The 16,050-nt window shown below is 40.4% G+C and overlaps 1 protein-coding gene across 10 annotated transcripts in view; it reads right to left on the bottom strand.

Moving 5' to 3' along the window:
• Window positions 1-16,050, bottom strand: part of LOC125432449 (FRAS1-related extracellular matrix protein 1-like) — a 189,590-nt gene that overhangs the window by 148,328 nt on the left and 25,212 nt on the right. For all 10 annotated transcript variants that reach the window (XM_048495969.1, XM_048495970.1, XM_048495971.1 and 7 more), the window contains 4 exons: window positions 13,217-13,307; window positions 9,045-9,212; window positions 2,642-2,850; window positions 876-969 (listed from right to left, as the gene is read on the bottom strand). In XM_048495969.1, the coding sequence (XP_048351926.1) occupies window positions 876-969; window positions 2,642-2,850; window positions 9,045-9,212; window positions 13,217-13,307 (562 nt within the window). The remainder of the gene's footprint in view (window positions 1-875; window positions 970-2,641; window positions 2,851-9,044; window positions 9,213-13,216; window positions 13,308-16,050) is intronic.

The following is a 16,050-nucleotide window of genomic DNA, read 5'->3' as shown; positions in this document are numbered from 1 at the left end:
ACTGGAATAGACCCAGTAGTAACAACTAGTTTAAAAAACAAGCATTCAGTACCTGTGAAGAATTAACCCAACTTCATCTCTACGCAGATGCCTAACTACTTGTTTGTGCAAGTTTAATTAAATAAATGTATTCACACTGTGTAATATCTGGCTTATACAGCCCTTTGCAGAAACAACATTCTGAAGTGAGATAGATGATAATCTGGGTTCTGCAGAATCTGTAGAATGTGGCAGGAAGGGGGAAGGGGCAAATTCATTATTCTCAGTGGTGGGATTCAGCAGGTTCGCACCACTTTGGCAGAACTGGTTGTTAAAATGGTGCTTGTAAACAACCAGTTGTTAAATTATCTGAATCCCACCATCAGAACTGGTTGTTAAATTATTTGAATCCCACCACTGATTATTCCCAGTGGGGGAAGGAAGTCGAATTCTTTAACAGACTGTTACTTTTGCCCAGAAACTGCTATGTTCCAGGCATTTTGCTCCCAAGAAATATAATTTTTCATTCTAGAGCTCCATAGGGAAAAAAAAAACTGGTTTCCATGTTTATAGGTCCAAAAGTATGGGCAAAGGAAAAAGTCAACTCACTTTTCCTGGTCAGTTTTCCTTACTTTACTCCCCTCTTTTTTAGAAGGAGACCCAGTTTTAACGTGGCTGTCCTGCCATCATGTCTAGTTATGCTTTACTAAACCTAGAGTTGTCTCCAAAATATTTCACTCAAGTGTCCGACCTAATCTAAATAGATATCTTTGTGGGAATTTAAGCAGAGGATTAATGATAATTTAAAATCTACTTAGTGAAGCTGAAGGAACTATTATGTGATTAATACCTTCCAATTATACTTTAGTAAAGTACATCACTGAGTATGTTATTACCTGTACTCTTAACGTTCCATCTGCAGTGTTAAATCCATCTGTTGCTGAAAATATGACTCTGTCTTCAAGGGTTTCAGAACTGTCATGCTGATACCTTTTAAACATAATTCTATAATTATTTTGGGCACTCATTCATTCATTATAGTTTGGAATAAGCAAGCTGGGGAAGAACAAGAGCTATCAACGTCCACATTTGCAGTTCATAATCTGAACATATTTGGATATGAGCCACGTCTCCACTTGAGAGAATCTGTTCAATTCGACTAGGATTCAATAACACTAAAAGAGTTGTATCAGCTGGTGATAAGGCAAGAACTGCAATGCATTATTTCTTACATAGAAATAAGTAACAGCTGTTAACTACAACATGTACCAATACAAGAACCAAGCAATGAATTCAGATACCAAGAAGAATTTGATAAATGACTAGACAAGTAGCATTCCAAATTTGTTTCGGGGAATCCAGCATTTCTTTGTGAGCTTATTAGGGATTCTTCAACTAAAATAGCGTCCATTCTTCCCTTGTAATTTGTGGCATCAAGAGCTTGTTTGGTAGAGAGGGGAGCATGTCCCCTTTGATGGAAATGGAATTGACTTTTCAAAAGGTGAGCTAATTCTTTTTTAAAAAATGTTTTTCCTGATTTTTTTCCCCAAAAGAATGATTTTCTCTTTTTCCTACTATTTCTCATATGGTGGCTGACAGAAATCCAGGCGATTGGGAGACAGAATCTCATCCTATCCCTCAACTGGGTGGCTGGTTACTGTCATACTCAGCACCAGGAGTGGTTCTTTAATTGGGAAGGGGAGCTGTTTGATTTCAGTTTCCAATGCCAAGGGAGGATTTGCTCTGTGTGGTAAACACAGAGACATTATTAAGGCTCTATCTTAATTAAGGCTCTATCTTAATTATCTTAATGTGGTTAAGAGCATGTGCATTCTAATCTGGAGGAACCGGGTTTGATTCCTCGCTCTGCCGCTTGAGCTGTGGAGGTTTATCTGGGGAATTCAGATTAGCCTGTGCACTCCCACACACACCAGCTGGGTGACCTTGGGCTAGCCACAGCTTTTCGGAGCTCTCTCAGCCCCACCCACCTCACAGGGTGTTTGTTGTGAGAGTGGAAGGGCAAGGAGATTGTAAGCCCCTTTGAGTCTCCTACAGGAGAGAAGGGGGATATAAATCCAAACTCCTCCTCCTCCTCCTCTCCTCCCCTCCTCCTCTCTTCTCCTCTCTTCTCCTCTCTCCCTCCCCCTCCTTTTTTCTAGCTCATTGCTTTGATAGTGAATCAGCTGGAACAGAGTGACCAAAAGTTCCTTGGGGTCTTTTGCATTCCAGATACTTTCACGCCCTCCACACAAGACTCAAAAAGTGAGCAAGTGTCAGAAAATACACTGGTGGATGCAAAAGTGCCCACAGGTTTAATGCTGGAGATCCTAAGTCAACATGGGGGAAATGTCAAAAGAAAACTGAGCATGCAAAAACTCCTGCTCACATTCAAAAGAGCTCTCTGGATTGGGACCAAAAACTTTATTTATTACATTTGGGTTAAAGCTTTCCTTTTGAGATGAGCCACAATGGGCTGACTAAGGTCACATGGAAAAAGTCCGTGGCCAACTACACATTTCTGGCAGACAAGCATGGCTAAAGACACTTCACATTTTCATCTGAGGCCACTAAAATAATTTGATATTCTTAAAAACAAAATCTTTCACTTTTTAAGGAACCTTATGAAATAATAATCCTATGATTTATCATGCAAATTAATTACCAAACACTAGAAGAATATAAATCCTCAAGGGTAAATTGCTCCTCTTCTAGCATAACATGTCCATGTAGCTGAATATGTCCACAGGAAGGAGATTTCTTCAATTTAATTTGTATATCACTGTTCTTTGTGTCCTTATCAGTTATCATGAGATGCTCTCCAGTGATGAATGAACTGGCACCCTCCTCTATTTTTAGTTGATTGGTGAATATCTAGAATGGCACAAACTCAGAAAATGCACTGAAACTTAATGAGAAACATGGAACAGAAGCCCTACAACACATCTGTATATTAGATGTAGATTACACATCTGGAATGGTTTAAAACATTCCTTACAGACAAAAGTCAGAGTGTTGCTGTTGGAGACCAGTTGTCAGCAGTAAGAAACTTGTTCTTGTTCACATGATGTTAAATCTCTGTGCAAAACTTGTCTGCACACATCATCCTAAAGGAGCCATCCTGCACAGTGGTAAAAACAACAGCAGCTTGTACCTGAGCTTCCTCTGTTATGGTCCTGTGATGGACAATGCACAATGAAACAGAGGTTTAAAAGTGCAAGTCAGTCAGTTGAACAAGATGCTATCACAACAGAGTGCAGAAAAACTTCCTAGGAATGGGAATGTGCTCTAATTGGGTAAGCTGACCTGAACCCTGATTGGTGGAGCAACCAGCTGACTCAGAGAGGAAGGAGGTGTCTCTCTGGCTCATTCCGCACATGCAGAATAATGAACTTTCAAGCTGCTTTCAATGCTCTTTGAAGCTGTGTGGAATGGCAAAATCCACTTGCAAACAGTTGTGAAAGTGGTTTGAAAACGCATTATTTTGCATGCGCGGAAGGGGCCTCTGAGAGGAAAACTTTTGGGAGCTTTTGGATTTAGATTGAAGCCATTGGTCCATCTAGTCCAGAATGTCCACTCTTACTGAGAGCAACTTCCATGTTTACTTAGCTCTGCTTTCCAAGATCTTCTTAAAAGAGATACCAGAGAATCAGTGGTGTAGCACCAATGGGGTGGGGGTGAGGTGCGACAGCCTGGGTGCGTGCCTGCACTGGGGCATGGCCAGGACAAGGAGGGTGTGTCAGGGGCATTTCTTGGTGGGGTGGGCGGGCCGTGGCAGGGGCGCTGGGAAAACGCATGCCCCAGGCGCAGTTCTACCTCGCTCTGCCCTGCAGGAAATGAACTTTTACCTTATTTTGTGCAAAGCATGTGCCTTCCCACTAAGCTACGGTAACTCTGTGAATATAGAGTTCAACATAAAAATGTCAGAAATCAGAATTTTCAGTGAAAAATAGGGAGGACCAATAAAGTTATCACAAAACTGCTGCATGGCACACCATCAGCTGTGATATGAATTCAAGGCTAATTATTTATTATGAAACTAGCAGCAAAGCCTATTGCAGGGGAGGTGCAATGGGCCCTAACAAAGGGTGGAAGAGGAAGCATCTTCTGAAAAGGCTTTGCTGAGGCTTAAACCCCTGGAGGAGATAACAGATATTGTAAAAAACTGGTTCCATTACTACCAGTTACTGAAGACATTCAGAGATGAACAAAAGAGTGTGGGTTTTGACATACAAATGACAAAATTTGAAAGTAAGTTTTGTTCAAATGCTGAGAAACTAATTTCTAAAATATATACGATGTTGTTGGAATGAGATGAAAAAGATGAACTTGTAAAACATGTGATGATCAAATGGGCCAGAAACATCGATAGGAATATTCATCTGGAAGAATGGCTTTGGAAAAGGGATCTAAAATTTACAGCATATTATAACTTGAAGAAAAATCATTACAAAATTATATATAGACAGTATCTGATACTAAAAGAATTGGCAAAAATGTATAAAGGTATATCTAATAGATGTTGGAGATGCCAAAAACATTATGGATCTTTTTTCATATGTGGTAACCATGTACAGAGGCTAAATCCTTTTGGGACATGATACTTAAAGAAATGCAGAAAATTCTGAAAATAACAATGAAGAAAATTCCTGAAGCCTTTCTACTGGTATTAATTGGAGACAATATTCCAAATCAATATAGACTGCCTTTCATGTATATGTGTACTGTTGCAAGGACACTGTTTGGGGGTGGATTCCAGCATCACAGTGGCTGCCCATGGGGGGGGGGGGGGGCGCAAAACTCAGATTTTGTATTGGGCTCCATTTTCCCTAGCTACACCTCTGCCCACAGGGGAGGGCAGAGGGGGCTGCTGGCTGCTGGGGGAGTGGGGGGAGGGGAGAGCAGGGCAGGGGAATCTGCTGTCCCCGGCCTCGGAGAGCTGCTTTTATAAGTACTGAGGCAGGGGCGGGGCTTGGGGAGGTGTGGCCATACCCCCAGAGGCGGGTGGGGGCATGGGCCCACCTGAACCCCCCCATAAAAAATCTACAGGGCTACAGAAGCTGATCTGCAGGCCGGAGTGGTTGGTGGGTGTAGCCAGGGAGGGGTTAAATGTCCCCCACCAATGAGGGAGCAGGACTTACTTTGTGGTGGAGGGAGGGTTCATCATCAGACATTCCATCCCTTGGCATTTTATTATTGGTAAGATCATGTCTCATATCAGCCATATTCCATTGTCTGTAGTAAGTGGCAAAGGCATGAGCAAACTGGAATAAGATGCCTATGCTGCTCAAGATCCTGTTTTTGCTTACTGTTTGTCAAAGTTCCATCCAACAGAGGACTGAATTAGTGTCCTGAATCTTCATAGCATATGCCAAAAGCTAGCTGGCAAGTAATTATTTTCATCAGCATTTAGATGAAAAACCTGTGCTAACAAGGATGCTAACCTGCTAAGGGGGTAATTGGTTGAGGAAAGTGCTAATAGGTGATACATAATATTTCTGACCTTGAATCACTAATCAGACAGTGAGTATTAGAAAACCATTTAAATGATACTTGTTTTCAGCATATTGCTCATGAAAGTTAACTTTCACAGAGCAACATCACATCTAGGTAATGTAAAATACAGCATAGATCATCTTTCTCCTTGCCTCCATCCAAAAAAGAAGGACATTTTCTTAACCTGGTCGGAGTTGTTCCAGAATATTTGGTGTCTCTCAGTCTATCTATTATCCTTTTCACTGGAAATGAAGCAGCAAAAAAGAAAGCCACAGGATATACACTGAGGTACAAAGAAGATTATGTAGTCAGGTGACTTCTCTTTACAAGAAGCAATAATTACTACCTCCCAAAAATTTCAAAAAAAAGGAAATAAATATGACTTTGAAAGAATAAACTTATAGAATGGCTCTAAAAGAACATGAACACTTAATAATTTTTAAGGGGTGGGGAAAACCCAGTTGAATGTACTGTTTCTGTTTTGAAGAAACTCCTGACTATTATTTTCAGAGTAGGATCAATAATTTAACACCAATATTTCCACTTGTGACAGCTGTCTGAAGAAATCACAGCAATATAACCCAGTGACCTAACTTTTTATTCATTTCTACCTTGAAGTCTGTAAGCACAAAGATTAGATAAATATCAGGACGAGTTAAAAAAAATGGAACTAACTCTCCTCCCACAAATACAAACATTATGGGATGGATGAATTTGCACATTTATAAAGAATATATAATTTTATGGATTTTTCTCACAAGAATTCCATGACTAAAAGAATGTTCAAAAGCATAAACTAATTTATTCTCTTAATAGCTCTAACACAAAAAAATGTAGGAATGTGTTTTTTAAAAATCCACATTTCAATGTTTCCATTGCTGCATTTTAAGAGGAACTAGCTCAATAGACCCAGAACAAAGACATTCACATTGCTTGCAAAGTTCTTTCTTAGACATTTTAAAAATATCTAACAAAAATTTAAAAAAATATTGGTGCCAACTATCAGAGGCATGGCAGTAATGGGGCCAGGAGGTGCACTGCACACCAGGCATATGGCAGTGGGTCACGTGGGAGACAGAAAATTGCCCCCCTCCCACTTTCCCTCTTGCCGGCCACTCAGCCCATGCGGCCTCGGTGGCCTGGCCCGGCAGAAGCCATTAGTTGCAGCCAGCACATAAACAAAAGGAGGGGCCAGCAGCCTCAGTCTGGCAGGGGTGGATTGACGAGGAGCTCTCCATCCCCGCCCCTGCACAGAGAGACTTGGAGGACTACGGGAGGAGCCAGGCGAGCCAGCAAGGCCAGTCTGTTCTGGCTGTGTGAGGCAGCAACGCCCCGTCTACAGGCCTCCGACCTGGCAGCTGTGACTGGGGGCAGGGGCAGGAGGGCAATCAGACATGGTGGGCCAGGGCAGGCAAACATGAAAATGAGGAGAAGCACAACTCAAAATGCATATTATGACAGGTAGACAATCAGCATGAATGATTCCTCCCATGCAATTAATGCCAGGGACTCTGTATGGCTTCCATGGTTTAGTATTTATGGGGGCCGCCAAGGCAGCTAAAGATTTTAAGATTTCAACCCCCTGCCCCCCCCCAAGACACAAACAATGGCCAAATGTCTTTCTTCCAAGACTTAAAAGCGTTTTCCCCTGACTTGTGAGTAAACCTTCCCAGGATCTGACTGTTGTAAATTCTCTTTTTGCTGATATGAAACCCTTCTGGGCCTCTGCCTCAATTTTGCAACAACTGCCCCCCTCGCAAAGAGCCTTTCCTTTCCTCTTTCCCGCCCCACTGCTTATTCGGCCTGTCTACAAACAGTTCAGTGTGTTTTATCCTTTCAGTGCTGCAGACTAGTATCCCTTTGGAGAGATCCTTTTGGAGCCCTTTGCAATGTTTTTGTCTGAACCCCCTAAATAATGACCCTAGGAGGATTCCGATTTAGTTGGCCTTAATTTTGCTTCTGTTGCCATTATCTGAGACGACAGAACAAAATGAGATGCTCCAGGAGTGCAACCCAGTGCAGAGTTACTCCAGAGTAGCCCCACTGAGCTGTACAGCATGTTGCTGATGGCAGCTTGGCAGAACTCCACACCCACCCTCCAGGTCTGTTCACGGTGTGTGTGGTGGGTGGCCTGGGGCCATAGAAACAACAGGAGGCATTTTTATCTGCAGCACTGAAATGGTTAATCATACGGAGCTGTTTTCCAGAGCGGAAAAGGGGACAGACTCTTTTCCGGGAGGGTGTGGAGGCTTTGCTACTGAATTGGGACAGAGGACCAAAGGGCTTCAGATATACAAGAGGAGGAAACAGATGTGTAGCTGAATCCTGAGAAGGTTTACTCACAAGTAAGTCATTGCAGCTATGCACTTTTAAGTACAGGTAGAGAGAAATGCGGCAAACATGATTTTCATGTTTTTAACACATTAGTTTCCTCGGTGATCTTTGTACAGGCAGAGAAGTGGGATCTGAATATTGCAAATAAAAATGAATGAAAATAAATTCTCAGCCATGGACGTTGTAGGGAGGCCAAGAAAGGAGTCTCTGGCATAATCACCTGGGAGGAATCATTAAAGGCAACTGGCTGCCCCACATAAAATATGTTTTGGGTGGTGCTCCTCCCATCTGCAGCTTATCTGGGGGTTCAGTGCCTCCCCCCTCAACTGCTCCTGTGCATCCCAGCAGCTCTACTGCCCCTTCCCCTCTGCTGGCTGCTTGCACAGTGACAGAGCTTTTGCCTGATACCAGACTAATCTTATCTCTCTTTTTTTAATAGAGTGACAAGCTTGGTAGCTGAAGGGAATGCTGTGGACGTAGCATACCTTGATTTTGACAAGATGCCCCATAATATTCTTTCAAGTAAGCTAGTGAAATGTGGACTAGACAATGCTACTGTTAGATGGATTTCTAATTGGTTGACTGACTGAACTCAAAGGGGACTCATCAATAGCTCATCTTCATTGTGGACAGAAGTAACTAGTGGGGGGCTGTCCATAACAGGGGGGCGCAAAACTCAGATTTTGCAATGGGCTCCATTTTCACTAACTACCCTTCTGCCAACTATAGGTAAAGCTTTTGTGGTAAGCAATTCAACATAAGTTGCTAATGCAGAAAGCAAAATTTAGCACACTGAAGCTCTGAATTTTCAGCAAAATAGTCCCCAGGTTTCTAGCACACTGAAAGAAAGGTTACAATATTTTACATTATGGCTTGGATCTGGAAGAGCCCATTTTGGTCTGCAGAGAAAAGGAGAGAATTTTTTCAGTTCCCCTTCCTTCACCTGACTCCCAGTTTGCTTCCCCTTCCTTCAGCTGACTTCCCAGTTTGCTTTTATTGAAAGGAGAGACACTGGAACACAATTTCTGGTGTCTCAAAGTCTGCAGAGCCATGGGAATTGCTTTCCTTTAGCATTACTCCAATCGAAGTGCTTAGATTCCAAGCCAAATATATCTAGTCTTATTTAAACCTTTACATCTTATTCTTCAGAAAGTTCAATAGCACTGCTAATAGCACAGCTAAAAATCATTAAAGATGACACCACAGGCTATCAGTTAATTAGGATCCTTGACAAATACCTCAGGTGTTTCATCATCCACAGGCATCACAGTGATATTAAAGAGGAGACCAGTCACCATTCCTCCCTGCTGGTCACTGACAGAGAACTCAAACTGTATAAACAATGGGTCAGGGCCCATCTCCATCAACGGGGGCATATATGCCACTTTCATATGTGTTACAGCATGCTGGAAATGGAAATGATGGTATAGCATTAGTCCATCAATTTAATTTGCTATTTTGCACTCTTAAGAAAATTGAACAAGAAGAGCAGTGACCTGATTCATTTAGCCTATCCATCATAGAGCATCTTCTCACTATGTGATCTGAGAAAAAACTAATAAAGCAAGCCAAACAGTAGTGCAGGGCGATATTAATTACACTACATACTAGATCCCCAGCCAAATTAACTCTTCCTTTAGTCCCATAATACCTCCTCACATTGTTAAATCCTGTAAACTTCCCCACAAACTCTGCTGATGGCTAGCTGAATAATACCTTTGTTATATAATTGCCACAGTGAGACAATGTATCAATGTTCAGTGTAAAAGAGCAGAGATGCTATACTTCCATATTGTGGCAGGTTGTAGGAATACACTTAACATAGCAGAAGTTATTGGACATGAACAAGGCATGATAGTATATGTGAGGAATGTAAGAAAATATGGGGGAGTTGTTTCAATGTTTTCAATTGAAAAAACTGGGAATTTTGAAGAGTATTTGTTAAGTGCCATCACTTCTGACTAATGGTGACCCTATCAATCAATGTCCTCCAAAACATCCTATCATTAATAGCTTTGCTCAAATCTTGCAAACTGGCTTCCTTTATAGAATCAAGCCATCTCAGGTTGGGTCTTCCTCTTATCCTGCTGCCTTCAACTCATTTTTGCTCCTAGGGACAATTTAGGCTTGATTTGATATAGAAGTCACTTTTGAGTGTGGGGGGTGGGGAGTCCATGGTACCTGTAACTCCTTTCAACACCACATTTCAAAGGAATCTACTTTTTTTTCCTGTCAGCTTTCTTCATTGTCCAGCTTTCATACCCATACATAACATTAGGGAACACTGTGGCATGAATTAGCTTGATGCTGGTTGCCAGTGAGACATCCTTACAATTAAGAATCTTTCCTAGCTCCTTCATTGCTTCCTTTCCTAGTCTCAATCTCCTTCTAATTTCTTGATTTCAGTCTCCTTTTTGATAGTTGATGGAGCCAAGGAATAGAAAGTTGTCAACAATTTCTTCATTGTCCATTGTCACTGTTCTTCACTGTCTACCCTAAAACTGAATAATTCTCCAGAAGGCATTACTTTTTGTCTTCCTGATGTTCAGCTGCAGTCCTGCATTGGCATTTTCTCCTTTAACTTTCAGCAGCAGTAATGTCAAGTCTTCACTATTTTCTGCCAGTAATACAGTATTAGCAGCATATTTCAAATTGTTAATGTTCCTTCTCCAAATTTTCACTCCACCTTCATCTAAATGTAATCCAGCTTCTCATATGATATGTTTTGAATACAGATTGAAGAGATAGGGAGAAAAAATACATCCTTGTCTTCACCACTGCTTACTGGAAACCATTCTGCTGCTTCTTATTCTGTCATAACAGTAGTACAGGTTGCACATCAGAACAGCCAAGTGTCATAACATACCCATTTCTTTTAAAATCAACATGGATTTCATGATCCACACATTCTAAAGCTTTGCTATAATCTATGAAACACAAGCTGATTTGCTTCTGCAATTTATCATATGATCCAGTAACCAACATACATTGAAATATAATCGCTAGTGTCTATTACTTTTCTGAATCCAGCTTGAACATCAGGCATTTTCCTTTTATATATGGTAAGAGCCTTTGTTGTAAGATTTTGACCATCTTTTCACTCACATGAGAAATTAGTGCAGTGGTTTGATAGCTGCTGTAGTCTTTGGCATATCCTTCTTTGGGCATTGGTATATAAATTGACTATTTCTGGTCTGTGGGCTATTATTTTGTTTTCTATATTTGTTGGCATGTTCTTGTCAAGATTTTGATAAACTCCATCTTTGTGGCTTGGAAGAGTTCTATAGATATCCCATCTGCTCCTGGTGATTTGTTTTTCCCAATAGCTCTCAGTGCAGTTTTCACTTCACTTTCTAAAACTGTATGTTCTTTTTCAAAAGATTCTTCTTGGAAAGGATCTGTCATCCTTTCATCTCTTCTGTGTAGTTCTTTAGTGTATTGTTGCCTCCTTCTCTTTATTTTGTCCTGTTCAAAAATGTATTTCCATGTTTAACTTTCAGCATGTCTAACCATGCTTTAAATTTCCCTTTGAATTACTGGATCTTGTAGAACAGATCTCTTGTTCTTCCTTTTTGTTGTTCACTTTTATTATAATAATTCTCTTCGTCTCTGTATGTGAGTCACTGGAACACTGAATTTAGACTTTTGATTCTGTTTTTGTTGCCTTTTACCTTTGTTTCTCCTCTGTCTTTAGCAATGTTATGTTTCCTCAGTCATCCATTGAGGCTTTTCATTTCTTTTGGCTACAGGTTTAGTCTTTGTGCATTTTTCCTTGATAAAAACCAACAGTTCTTCTGGTTTATATTCACTTGAACTTAGTAATGCAAATCTGTTATATACATGATCTTTAAACTCTTTAGATCGTATTTTGGCATTATGAATATTCTGGTAGTTTTCTTCAGCTTTAATCTAATTTTCAGAATTAACAATTCATGTCTGTAACACAGTTGGCTTCTGGTCTTGCCTCAGCAGACAGAATAAAGTTTTTTCATCTTCTAATTACCATTATATAATCGATATGATTTTATAGTGGTTTTCTCGTAATGTCCATGTATACAATCATCTATTTAGTTGCCTGAAACATGTTTTGCAATGAACAAATTGTTGTCCTCACAAAATTCTATAAGTTAATTTCCTGCTTAATTTCATGCTCCTAGTTTGATCCTGCTTTGTTTCCTATATCCTACTTTTCATTCCAGTCACTTATTGTTATCCTCATATAAAGTATCATCCTCTTTAGGAATTACTGAAATATTTCTGAATATTAAGACAATCTACAGTGTTGAAAAGTAATTGCTATGTATACAGTATGTAACATACTTTTCAAGGATATACTTGGTATCTACATATGTACGTTCCTTCAAGTTGCAACCAACTTGCGAGGACCCCAACAAGGGGCTTTTAAGGCAAATTAGAAGCAAAAATAGTTTACTATTGCTTTCCTCAGCAGAACTTTACTTGGTAGTCTTCCTTTAAAGTACATCTTACTTAGTTTCCAAGAGCTAACAAGATTGGGCTATACCATGTCTCCCTCCCTGTGTTTAATATTTAAATGTGACTGGTCATTAATAGACTATAATGTGTATGATCTACATTACTGAATAAGACTGAATTTCATATTCAAATTGCTATCACTACTGTGCCTATATAAGTTTCTGCCTTAACACATTTTGTTTACTAGCCATTTTGTTTTTTCTGTTTTCGGGTGCAGCAATTCATAGTTTGCTCTCTCTGCTATATTGGGTACATTCACTATTTAGCTTCTGTAAAAGTAAGGAATTTATAAACACTATGACTGTGTCCAATAGTACAATTTGATAGGTTAATTCAGTTATAAATGGCACATTTACATTTTAAATGTTTTGACTTAATAAGAAAGTACTTTTGGGATACAGTTTACCTGTTACCCAAAATTCTATTTATCCTTCTAGGAAAAAACAAAATACAGTAAAACCATATTTTCCTGTAGCTTCAAAATTTACAGAAATTTTACACCTTGATACATGTGTCAAACAGTTTGGTAATTTAGTTATAGTAAGGACAATAAAAATAGTATTGAGGAAAGCAGTCATATAGATCTGCTGCAGTCTGATATAGACTGATACATGCCATTCATGTCCAGTCAGGGGCCTAGGGTTGCCAACAACTAGGTGAGACCTAGTGTTCTCCAGGAATTACAACTGATCTCCAGACTACAAAGATCAGTTCCCCCAGAGTGAACTTTTTGCTATCGTATTGCTAGTGAGTTCTTTCCCCTCCTCAAACTCTGTCCTTCCCAGGTTCCTCCTCCAATCTCTAGGAATTTCCCAGTACAGAGTTGGCAAACCTATGAGAGGCTCTAGTTCATTAACTTCTGAATAGTCCTGTGGCTCTCTAAAGATACAAAGCAACCATTTTTGTGTCTACTTACCTGAGTGAAAGATGACAGAATAGGAATAGTCAAGTTTTCCATATAACTTTTCATGCTGTCCATGAAAATTAGCTTTCCTGAATCATGAAGTCTAGAAGAAGAAAAAAGGTATTGCTTGATTTTTGCTATAAAGATGAACATATTAAACCTACTTCATCAAAAAATAGAATAGAAATCTAAAATACTTAAATGCAAACAAGTTGGGCTGTAGATTTTTGAAGGCTCCAGCAGTTTTATCATGAAGTAGTTTATCTTTTAAAGAAGGTGACTTATTATGTGCAGACTAATATTACACATGCTCAGAGGTAGGATTCAAGGGGTTCAGAAGGGTTCGGTAGAACCTGTTGTTAAAATTTCCTCAGTTCAGAGACCCAGTTGTTAATCCCACCTCTACGAGCTCCGTGCAGTTTTTTCTTTGTTTCGTTGGCAGTTAGTAACGTGGGGCTCATTTTTAAAATGAGTCTCTTTTTGAAATGGGGGAGGGTGGCGCAGGCGCAAGAGGAGTGGGTCTGTGCATGCACTGAAAGAGAAAAGTAGGCATGTTTGGCACTGAGGAGAGCTTACCAGAAACACGAGGAGGGTCATTGAGGTGATGTGGAAGGGTAGGCAGGCACTGGGCATTTGGGGAATGAGGAGCTGCTGCCCTAACCCTAACCCCAAATACGCTTGTTTTGTTTTTTTAAGAAAAAGGAAATACAGTAATATTAACTGAAGAAGTCTTTATTCACAGCTAACAGCTAGCTTTACAATTGCGTCTAAAGGTTAAAAGGAAAAAAGATAAAGTTTATATCGAAAAATAAAATTAGAACATTTATTTTTGTCAGCAAAAGCTGGACTGGAAATTGCTTTCCAGTTGTCATGCCAGACTGTACTGATATACTGGCTGTACAATTAAGCAATTCAGAAAAAGGCATAAGATTTCCCTATCCACACACAAGAAAGCATTTGAGAAGGTGGGCAAGGCAGCAAAATTGCCTAATATAGGTACCCCCTTATCCTCCGCAGCTCTTGCTGCCACTACAAGCACAGAGATGTTCACAACAACAGAGGAGCATCCACATGACAGTGTATTTATTTATTTATTTATTTACTTTCCTTATCTTAGCTCCCTGTGCCACCACCAATGGTGATGGCACAGAGACTATTTTTCACCAGAGACTATTGAGAAAACTCAGCAATCAAGGAATAAGAGGGGAAGTCCTCCTATGGATTAAAAACTGGTTAAGAAACAGGAAGCAAAGAGTGGGTGTAAATGGGAAGTTCTCACAATGGAGAGATGTCGGGAGTGGTGTCCCCCCAAGGATCCGTTTTGGGACCAGTGCTCTTTAACCTATTCATAAATGACTTGGAAGTAGGGGTGGGTAGCGTGGTGGCCAAGTTTGCAGATGATACCAAATTATGTAGGGTGGTGAGAACCACAAAGGATTATGAAGAGCTCCAAGCAGACCTTGATAAATTAGGTGAGAGGGCTAAGAAATGGCAAATGCAGTTCAATGTAGCTAAATGTAAAGTGATGCACATAGGGGCAAAAAATCCAAACTTCACATACACGCTACAGGGGTCAGTGCTATCAGTCACAGACCAGGAAAGGGATTTGGGCGTCTTAGTTGATAGTTCCATGGGAATGTCAATTCAATACATGGTAGCTGTGAAAAAGGCAAACTCTATGCTGGGGATCATTAGGAAAGGAATTGATAATAAAACTGCAAAGATTGTCATGCCCTTATATAAAGCCGTGGTGCGACCACACTTGGAGTACTGTGTCCAGTTCTGGTCGCCGCATCTCAAAAAGGATATTGAGGAGATAGAAAAAGTGCAGAGAAGGGCAGCAAGGATGATTGAGGGACTGGAGCACCTTCCCTATGAGGAAAGGCTGCAGCGTTTGGGACTCTTTAGTTTGGAGAGGAGACGTCTGAGGGGGGATATGATTGAAGTCTATAAAATTATGCATGGAGTAGAAAATGTTGACAAAGAGAAATTTTTCTCTCTTTCTCACAATACTAGAACCAGGGGGCATTCATTGAAAATGCTGGGGGGAAGAATCAGGACTAATAAAAGGAAACACTTCTTCATGCAATGTGTGATTGGTGTTTGGAATATGCTGCCACAGGAGGTGGTGATGACCACTAACCTGGATAGCTTTAAAAGGGGCTTGGACAGATTTATGGAGGAGAAGTCGATTTATGGCTACCAATCTTGATCCTCTTTGATCTGAGATTGCAAATGCCTTAAAAGATCAGGTGATCGGGAGCAACAGCTGCAGAAGGCCATTGCTTTCACCTCCTGCATGTGAGCTCCCAAAGGCACCTGGTGGGCCACTGCGAGTAGCAGAGAGCTGGACTAGATGGACTCTGGTCTGATCCAGCTGGCTTGTTCTTATGTTCTTATGTGGTACATGTTATTGGAGGGATTTTTTTAAAAAAATGCAGTTACTAGATTGCTATAGTGAAATAATGTTATAATGGTATTGTCACAATCTGCTAACTCCTCTGAATTATCAGTTTTAGTTTTTTTATAAAATAAGTCTTTTCAAGGTTTGGGAAAGATTGCAAACAGGAAAAAGCAAGGAAAATGGACCATTAGGGGGCAACGTCATGTGGATGCTTATTGCTCCCCCCACTAATCCCCCTACTGCAATTTGAATGCCAAAACGAATCAAAACCTTGATGTGAAAATAATGTAATATTAGGAAGGATTGCCCTCCCACATGCATTTATTTTTAGAATTTCATTCTTCTTTACCAATGTGGGGGGGAGGGTCCCTGGAATGTGCAGTTCTAAAGTATCTGTACCCTGACCTAGATAGCCCAGGAAGGGAAACATGGGGAGGCAATA

Source organism: Sphaerodactylus townsendi, linkage group LG05 (genome assembly GCF_021028975.2).
Source record: "Sphaerodactylus townsendi isolate TG3544 linkage group LG05, MPM_Stown_v2.3, whole genome shotgun sequence".
In the NCBI taxonomy this organism is placed as follows: Eukaryota; Metazoa; Chordata; class Lepidosauria; order Squamata; family Sphaerodactylidae; genus Sphaerodactylus; species Sphaerodactylus townsendi.
Note: the sequence above shows the minus strand (reverse complement) of the source record. Positions and strands in the feature narration are given on the sequence as shown.